The sequence below is a fragment of the Geospiza fortis genome, unplaced genomic scaffold (assembly GCF_000277835.1).
Source record: "Geospiza fortis unplaced genomic scaffold, GeoFor_1.0 scaffold128, whole genome shotgun sequence".
Taxonomy (NCBI): Eukaryota; Metazoa; Chordata; class Aves; order Passeriformes; family Thraupidae; genus Geospiza; species Geospiza fortis.
This window is the reverse complement of record NW_005054420.1, coordinates 1,955,495-1,964,948: the sequence shown is the minus strand read 5'-3', so window position 1 is coordinate 1,964,948 and position 9,454 is coordinate 1,955,495. Positions and strand designations below refer to the sequence as shown.

The 9,454-nt window shown below is 52.7% G+C and overlaps 1 protein-coding gene across 1 annotated transcript in view; it reads left to right on the top strand.

Annotated features, from left to right (window-relative positions):
• The window catches only part of SRGAP3 (SLIT-ROBO Rho GTPase activating protein 3), a gene marked incomplete at its 3' end in the record, with an annotated part of 68,145 nt that overhangs the window by 28,114 nt on the left and 30,577 nt on the right, over positions 1 to 9,454 (top strand). Inside the window, exons 3-4 of the mRNA XM_031061627.1 lie at positions 2,667 to 2,859; positions 5,789 to 5,951. Coding sequence (XP_030917487.1) covers positions 2,667 to 2,859; positions 5,789 to 5,951 — 356 coding nt within the window. The remainder of the gene's footprint in view (positions 1 to 2,666; positions 2,860 to 5,788; positions 5,952 to 9,454) is intronic.

Genomic DNA, 9,454 nt, shown 5'->3' with positions numbered 1-9,454 from the left:
AGCTGCTGGGGCAGGCTGTCCTGGCTGCACCAAGCCCACCCTGCAGGCTCTCCTGGCTCCCCTGTGCCAGTTTAGACTCCGACCTTTGCAAGGCTTAACTGCCCGGGATTTTCCCGTTTGCCTGTGGAGAATTGGGTTTATTTAATAGCCCATCCTGAACTTCCCGTGCGTTGCCTGTCCATGAGCTCTGCAGGGTATCCTGCTGTCCTTCTGCTGGGGTTGGCTGCCGTGGCGGCTGATGCCAGCTGAGGAGCCACCGGTAAAGTTTTGGGGTTTGGTGCTGAAGAGAAGATTATCTACCGTGGAAAGCATAATTGGCAATTGGTTGAAGGTTGGAATTGCCGGCCTGTGGATCCCCCCACAAGGGTTAGGTGGATGTAGCATGGCTGCAAGCAGTGCAGGAGCTGTCGGGGCTGTCTCCTGGAGTGCTGACTGTCAGCGACCCTTGGAGCACTGAGCAGTGTCCTTCTGTCTGCTACCACGTCTGTCTTTGCATTGGTGATGCCAGCAGCTTTGCATTTTGTTTTCTACACAAGCCTTTCCCATTTAGCATGCAGCAGCAGCCCCTGGGGTTAGTGTCCATCTCCTCCGTTGGTGTGATGGTTTGTCACTGGGTGGCTTTAGGGTCACAGCTGGCAGCTCCCTGTGCCCACAGGGGCTGTCCTTTGCCTCTGCGTGCTGGGCTGGCACTGACCTGGCTGAACTCCTGCAAGGAAACAGAAGTGTCAAATCAACACATTACAGGCATAGGAAAAAGAACAAAATTCTGTTGACAAAGGTCGAAGTGTGCCAGGGACAGAGAGAGCTGGACTCTAGCAAACTGGGAACAGAGAGAATAAAGACTGAGGCGCTGATACCAGTTGTTGTGAGACCTTGTTTGCAATTTAGCATCCTTTCCTGCATTCTTTTAGCAGAGAATTTAACTTCTGAAGGTATCTCTCGCATTCTCAGTGGAGTGGGATTGTCCGTTATTCTGGAGTTTCTGCAGCTTGCTCTGAGTGAGGGCTGATGTCTGCATGTGTGTGTGCAGCAGATGCCCAGAGCGCCAGGGAAAGCCCTGTCTGGGCAGAGGCAGCCGCTGTGCTGAGCATCCCTGCTCTGCATCACTGTCCTCTGCTGGGGCCCTTGGCTTCTCACCAGTGTCAGGTGAGCAAAGTGAGAAAAACAGATCTTACAAACCTTAGGGAAAGGCAAAGGACATGTTGTGTGTCGTGGATTGCTTGTGCAGCTGTTAGGAGCGTTGAAGAGGCTGTTTCTGCAGGTGGACTAAAATGGCCACAAGTGCCGTGGCTGCTCTGGGCACATGAGGGGAGGAGAGAAGGCTCTCAAGGTGAGCACATGCAGGAGCTGCCTCAGCTCAGCTGTGCCCACCTGCCTTCTGCCAGGGGTGTGTGGTGGTGGGCAGCTGGGGCTGCTCTCCCCTGTCCCCGAGGGCTCTGGGAACAGGGAGGCAGCACATGGACCCGTTCCATCAGCTGACCCCTGCCATTCCAGCTCCTCTGATCCCTCTGCCGTGCAGCTGCCCCCCGCAGCCAGCTCAGCCCAATTGTTCTCAGTTTGAATAGATTTTCCTATGGCCTAGTCTCATTTTCCCTCTCCCTTCAGTTCTGCACACGCCCTCCCGCCGGGCTCCCCGTCCCTCCGGGCAGAGCTCAGCTGTGCTCCAGGGAGAGTGAGCAGCTCCTGCACAGGCTCCTGGCCAGGTGCACTTCACAGAGCTGCAGAAACCCTGCTCAGGCTTGGGAGGAGTTGGGGAGGTATATTTCCATCACATCCTGTGCCACAGGTGCTGTGTGGCTTCTCTTGCAGACGGGGCAAGGGGTCTGGCTATGCCCGTGAGCAGCTCTCCCTTCCCTGCCTGTCTTGCTGGGATCAGCATCCCCTGTGTGGGGGATTTGCAGCCGAGGGGCTGGGCTCTGGCGGTGCCAGGGCAGGGCCAGCACTGGAGCCCAGCTGTTCCTGCAGTGCTGTTCCCTGCAGGAGACACCAGCTGCCCAAGCAGCCCATCCCCACACTCCACAGACACCTCCTGCTGCTGAGCCCACCTGGGGAAAGGTCACAGTGTGTCTGTCCTGGTGTCTGAAGGTCCTCAGGGGAAAGCAAATAAACACGGAACAGATGAAACCTTTGGTGTTTTTGAGCTGGGATTTGGAGGGTGTGAAAGACTTTTTAAGCCTTTGAGCCAAAGCTGGGTTGGATTTGTTGTTAAACCTGGCAGTGCAGGGGGATGGGGTGAGAGAAGGGCGCATGGCAGTGCCAGCTTCCTTAAGGTCAGTGCTGGCCATCTTAAAGGTATTCACATGGACATTTATCAAGAAATAAAGCGTTAGTTTATATGAGAATAGTGTGTGATTTCAGGTAGTACCAGATAGATAGAAGTATGGTTTTCTGGTTTCAAAAGGCAATTGAAAGCTCTGAGGTTGGTCTCAGTGTTGTAGGACTGTTTGTTTTGACAAAGAATAAGGTTTAATGTGAAGCTGGTCGATGGCACTGTCCTGCTGTCTCTTGGGAAGCAGATCCTGTGGCCTTATTGAGCCCTGAATTCACGCAGGGCTTGGAGCGAGCTCCAGCAGAGCTGTGCTGTTCGCTCTGGGACAAGGGAGGAGAACCCTCCTGGCCAGTGTCTGTAGCTGATGTCTTGTTCCTCTCCTGTCCTGTGCCTGCAGAGATCCGAACGCAGCTGGTGGAGCAGTTCAAATGCCTGGAGCAGCAGTCGGAGTCGCGGCTGCAGCTGCTGCAGGACCTGCAGGAGTTCTTCCGCAGGAAGGCCGAGATCGAGCTGGAGTACTCCCGCAGCCTGGAGAAGCTGGCCGAGCGCTTCTCCTCCAAGATCCGCAGCTCCAGAGAGCACCAGTTCAAGTGAGTGGCTGCTCCCAGGGGCAGACGAGGGGCAGGGGCTGCTGTGGGCACGGGAGGTTGGTCTGTGGCATCGCAGTCCTAAAGCAGAGTGAAGTCACGTCAGCTGTGACCTCGTCTGTCTCGTTCCTGTGGGGCTCACGGAAGGAACCGGACATCTGTCTGTCCAAGACTTCCACCACAGCATCGCTGACCTGTGCTGCGTGACTGAGCACTTCCTGAGCAATACAACAAAATAGGAACTGGGGGCTAGGAAGGAGTCGAACCCCTTGATTTTTTGAAGGGTCTTGAATTCAGCCACTGATTTGATTGTGCAAATAGTGGTGGGCCTGGTCTATAGCCCTGGTTTTTGTGTGTAGCCCAGTCACCAGCTGTCCAGGTGCTGTGTGTTTCATGCAGGCTCACTGGCAGGCTCAGGGTTGGAAGCAGTTTCTGGAAATGGAGTTTACTGCACTTTATTTGCAATAAAGTATGTGCTTTTTCTGTGCTTAGCTGTATGGTGTTGGAGGGAGGCAGATCCTTAGTGGAAATATTGTGAAACAAAGCTTTGAAGTAGGAAATATGAACTGAGTCCTGGGATTGTGTGAGAATCAAACCAGTGATGCAATTGTGAAATCCATGAATATGTAAATATGTGTTTTAAAAAGCAGCTTCTTTTCAGTTTAACCACACTTGTGAGCTTGGCTAAACCAGAAAATATCTGAAAAAAATAGAAAGAAAAACAACCTTGACTCAGAATTTCATTTTGGAGGTGACTGCTCTGTGGTGAGGATACTGGCTTGTGCCATTCTGCTGGCTGGTGACCTCCAGGCCCTGTGGAGGCCACTGCCCCTTGCAGCTGGGGGCTGGTCCCTGCTCCCCATGTGTGCCAGGCCAGAGGGGGCCATGCTTGGTGCTCATGCTGGAGTTGGCAGCTGCTGTGGGTTGTTGTGTCCCCTGCCACAGCTGGCTCTCCTGGCGGCATCGGGGGCTTGGGGTCTCACTGGGCAGCATGGGCAGTGCAGGAGCTGTGCCCGGCAGGATGTGTGCCCTGTGCCCGGCAGGATGTGTGCCCTGTGCCCCGCAGGATGTTGGGGCTGTGCCCGGCAGGATGTGTGCCCTGTGCCCGGCAGGATGTGTGCCCTGTGCCCAGCAGGATGTGTGCCCTGTGCCCGGCAGGATGTTGGGGCTGTGCCCGGCAGGATGTGTGCCCTGTGCCCGGCAGGATGTGGGCCCTGTGCCCCGCAGGATGTGTGCCCGCAGTGCAGGAGCTGTGCCCGGCAGGATGTGTGCCCTGTGCCCGGCAGGATGTGTGCCCTCTGCCCAGCAGGATGTGTGCCCTGTGCCCGGCAGGATGTAGGGGCTGTGCCCCGCAGGATGTGTGCCCTAGGACTGTGTGGCAGCACAGGCAGCGTGGAGCCAGGTGCTGGTCCTGGCTGCTCTCCTTGCAGCACCGGAGCCTGAGCTCTCCACCTTTGCCTCCCTGGGCCACAGTGTTTGTCCCTGTCTCTGTTTCTGCCAGTGGTATCTGTGAAAGTCTCTCAGCTGGAATTGTGCCCTTTGTTCCAGATGAAACTGATGTCGTTCAGTTCAGTGGCCAAAGGCTGCAGCTGCTGTTCAGTGCCTTTCAGAGAGCCTGGGCTTTGCCTGCTTGCTGCCCTTCTCCTCGCCAGCCCCAGGCTCTTCACAGTCTGTTTCTTCCTCTAACCCCTGGTGATTTTTTTCCCCTTTCAGCTGCAAGAGCAGTGATTTTTGCTGTAAAATTACTAAATCCTATTTATTCCATATTACTAAATCCCATTTAATCTGTTTACTCGGTCTCTCTGGTGTGAGGCTTTACTGCTGTCTTATGCCAAGCTCTGCTGATGATGAGTTGCTGTTCAGATCCTCTCTGTCCTTTTGGCATCTGGCTGTTGTGTATTGGTTGTGTGGTGCTGGGTGCTGCGCTGTGCACCAAGGAATTGCAGGAGCTCTGGTTCAGAGATGGAGCCCACAGAGGCTCAGGGGATGTCTGGTCTCGCCCATTAGCTCAGAGCAGTATTGGGACTTTGCATTGCTTACAATTCTAGAAGCTGCTGCTGTGCAGTGTCCACAGGTAACAAGTGGTTCTCCATTGTTCTAAAGGACCTGGGCACAAGTGCTGGTGTTGGTGGTGTTAATTGGGTCAGCTTGATTTCAGTGCTCTCTCCTGCTGAGTCCTCACTGTCCATTCCATGTCCAGAGATTCCCTTCATACATTTTTATCTTGCAGACTGCTGTGTACCTGCCCTTGCCAGGCCCATCTGCAGCACTTCCCCAGCTGCTCATGTGTGTCATTATTGTGATGAGGCTGTGACTCTCAGGATTCACGTCCCTGCAGTGCTGCTTTGTCCCCGTGCAGCCGTGTGCAGCGGGCTGTGCCCAGCCCTGGCTCGGCTGTCGTAGTGCCTCCAGGGCCAGGGCTCGTCCTGCTGTCTGCAGGCAGTTGTTCTGTCTGTGTGTGCATGCACAGGGCTCTGCAGTCTCCACGCTGTCCCCCACAGCATACCTGTGTTCATGTTGTGCACAGACACTCTGAGGTAACTTTGGATGCAGAACCCTTTCGTGAGCGCTTTTCAGTGCACTAAAGCCAGCACAGTGTACTGGTGCAAAGGGCCCTTCTGCAGCAGTGACAGCTGTATTTGTACTGTGAGTGGAAAGAACGAGCAAAGCTCTCTCCCTTTCCAGAGATGTCTCTTCCCCTGTGCTATCTGCCAGAGCACAGTTTGGGAAGGGGCTGGCTGGGGGCCTGGTGTGGCACTGGACACCCCTGTGTGGCAGTGCTGGTACAGCTGGAAGAGGAGATCACGCCCCGAATCCCAGTGGCTGTGTGCAGGGGAGGGAGGTGATGTGCCCACAGCGTTCATTTGAAAATGTGTTCCTTTTTGATGTGCTCACCTGGCATTTTTGATTTTACCTTTCTGCGAATGTCTAGGAAGGATCAGCACCTGCTGTCCCCTGTGAACTGCTGGTACCTGGTTCTGACGCAGACACGTCGGGAGAGCCGAGACCACGCCACCCTGAACGACATCTTCATGAACAATGTCATCGTGCGGCTGTCGCAGATCAGCGAGGATGTCATCAGGCTCTTCAAAAAGGTGACTGGGCAGCCTTGCTTCACGGGCATCCGTCCTGGTGTTTTAGTCTGAAATAGAATTGTTATCAATGTTGCAGAGCAAATCTTGCAAGAGACTATCGCTAAAAGTCGTTCCAGGTAGTATTTATCCTGGAGTTTGAAAGTATTTATCCTAGAGTTTGAAAGTATTTATCGTAGAGTTTGAAAGAAGCTGAGATCTAGACCTGTCACGTCTGGAGTGTGAGGTGTGACCTGGTGCTCAAAGTGTCAGTGCCAGAGAAGTGAGAGGTGGAAACAGGCTGACTTTTTTCCAAGACTCTCTGGAGGGCTTCAGAGAACAGGTCAGAACAGGCTTGTTGGGTGGAACCTTGCTGAGGAGCAGGATGACAGCTGTGAGGCACTACAAGAAAGGAGTCACTGTGCTTCCTGAGGGCAAGAGTCATGCCTCAGAAATTCGGTGGAGGTATTTCCAGGAGCCAGAGATCGCGTCATTAGCAGGTTGTAGGGCCTTCACTGGAAAAGGGCTTTAGCTGGAATTCCTGAGGAGCTGTTGAAGAGTAGAGAGGGGTTGTTTTCTGGATTAATGATTAGTTAAAAAGGCAGGAAAAAAGGGAAGGAGAGTTCCAGTGCAGTTCCTAATAAATTATTTGGAAAAAGTCTGAACAGTAAGATCACAAAATCTGCTGATGATACAGAATTATTAATGATAACCAAATTAAAAAGGAGCATCAGAGACTTCTGAGAATCACACAGTCAGGTGGACCAGAGCTGTTCATTGAAGGTGAGGAGTGTGCTAAGAGCACCAAGAGTCCCAGCAGAGGGTAGGCTCTGTGGCCTTGTTTTCATCAGGGGACTGTAGTGGGGGAGCAGGGTGAGCCACAGGGCACCTGCCTCTCCAACAGGAGAAGACTCATAATCAGGGCTTATCTTGAAATTTCAGCCTGACTGGAGAATAAAATTCATGTGATATTTTTATGGCCAGTTTCCTCTAGTTTATAGATCTGACCTAGAAATTAAACTGCAAGGTCAGGTTTGTGTTGGCTGATTTGATATGGGATATCATCCCTTTTCCGGTCCCCTGACCTCCAGAAATGGAGATACTTGGTAGATGTCGGTTAGTCCCGTTCTATCTCAAAATGTTCCTCCCATTTGCATTTTGCTCTGAACTGGTTTTTGAGATTTATGTTTAATGGTTCTGCTTTCCCTGCCCATGTCTGGGGATGGTGTTTCTTGTTTGGAAATACAGGACAAATTCAGCCAGCTTGCAAACAAGGACATATATTGAGTGTTCTAAGTGTTTTCCTGTTGTATGTCAATCCTCAGCCAGGACAGGATGGTGAAGTATTTCATCAATTCAGCAGAATTATTTCTTTGTGTTTGATATTCTTCCATCTCCCTTCATTTTTGAACTTAAATTTCAACTTCTAAGGCTCAATACTGGTGTGACTCCCTCTGCAGCCTGCCAGAGCCAGCATTTGCTTTGCATCCAGAGGAACCTTTACAGCTGTGGGCATCTGTGATTTCACTGGGTTTGTTCCTTGGCCTTACCTGTCCCTGGAAATAACGTGCAGCTGAATCAGGGAAAAGACTTACTTTGTGTCAACGTTTGCCTTTCCTGTGGACAGGGAGGCTGCCACTTTTGGGCATATTCAGGTTATTTATTTTTCTCAACCTATGGCACACCTTGTCTGAAGGGATCTGTGGCTGCACTTCCACTTCGCAGCAGTGCTCAGTGGGAACCTGGGGCACCTGTGTGGAAATAGGAGCATGCTGGTAAATGGCTCTTGAAGGTCCAGCCTTGCAGCATATGAAGGTGCTCAGAGGAGGGATCTTTCACTGTGGTGCCCAGTCTGGCTCTGAGTGAGGTGGGTAAAGCCCTCCAAGCCCTCCTCCAGGGGGCCAGGCTGTGTGAGGCTGCTGGCAGATAACCTGGCTGCAGAAGGGTTAAAGCAGTCGTGGTTCAGCTGCTGGGTGTGCTGGAGATTGCTCTTTGATGGTAAATTAGAGTAACATTTTTTTCCAGAAATGTCACTTTTAATTCTTCCCATCTAGAGCTTATTAATGGCCTGTGACATGCTGTGGGGACATGAGGAGCCAGGAGGTTTTGTGTTTCCTGCACTCATTATGTAAATGTGAGCAGTCCCGGGGAAGGGTGGGGAGGGCTCCAGGGTACAGGGTGAGCATAACCAAGGAGCTCAGCACGTGGCAATCTGCCTGGAGAGATGTGGGTGCTGAGCTGCTGCTCCCTTGGCTGGCCTGGCTGAGCCTGGCACAGGTGGGGTCACTGTCACCGAGCAGTTTGTCCCTCTGCACCCAGTGCCCTCCCATCACTGAACCAGGCAGTTTGTCCCTCTGCACCCAGTGTCCTCCTGTCACTGAACCAGGCAGTTTGTCCCTCTGCACCCAGTGTCCTCCCATCACTGAACCAGGCAGTTTGTCCCTCTGCACCCAGTGTCCTCCCGTCACTGAACCAGGCAGTTTGTCCCTCTGCACCCAGTGTCCTCCTGTCACTGAACCAGGCAGTTTGTCCCTCTCCACCCAGTGTCCTCCCATCACTGAACCAGGCAGTTTGTCCCTCTCCACCCAGTGTCCTCCCATCACTGAACCAGGCAGTTTGTCCCTCTCCACCCAGGTGTCCTGGCACACTCAAACCCAGGGTGAGGCACCCATTGCCAGGCAGGTGTTTGCTCCACTCTGACCTGCTGTGCAGAAGGAAGGAAGTATGATGCTTTTTCCAGGTATGGGACACAGGAAATTACATGTTTGAGACAGCATTGCTATGTCCAAAATAAGGGTGCTGGCTTTTTCCCCAGTGTGGGATTTAATTATGTGCTGCAACAGTGAATTTAATTACAGCCCATGCTGCTTTGTCCTGGATGGAGGTTGGATGAAGAAGCAGTATCTGGATGGGAGCTCTTGTGTTTGTCTTGGATGTCCATTGCCAGTCATCCATGCTGCTGCTGCCCCAGACTTTGTCAGCATGGCAGGAATTTAAATAAATTGCTAACTTGAAGCCATTGCTGTCTCAGTGAGCAGCTGTGGGTTTTAGGAGGAATGTGAGGCAGAAAGGAAGCACCTAAATCGTAGTTCGGGTTTTGTGGATGGTCCCAGGAACTGGAATGATGTTTTAGTGTTGTCTCCTGTCAGTACACAAATATAATTTCTCAGTTGGAGAAAGGGAAGGCAGCAGGCTTGGAGGCGAGGCAAGTCCTTCAGCTTGGAAGAGGCTGCAGCATCCTCACTCATCCTCGCTGCCCTCTTGGATGCTGGGAGCCTCCCAGTGATGCTGCAGACCCTTTGCAGCAGGGGCCAGGTGTTGGGTTAGTGTCTGTAAGCAGTTGGCTCTTTCACTGTGCTCCCCACCTGTGGTTGCCTGTGCAGGTGTAGCTCATGGAGCAACAACTGAGCCTGTTTGTGTTGCTCTATTTCAGAGTCTAAAATTGGGTTTGAAAATTGCAGCTCTGTGGCCTTGCCCCGCACAGTGCAGGACATCTGGGGCAGAGGCAGGAGCTGCAGCTCAGCTGG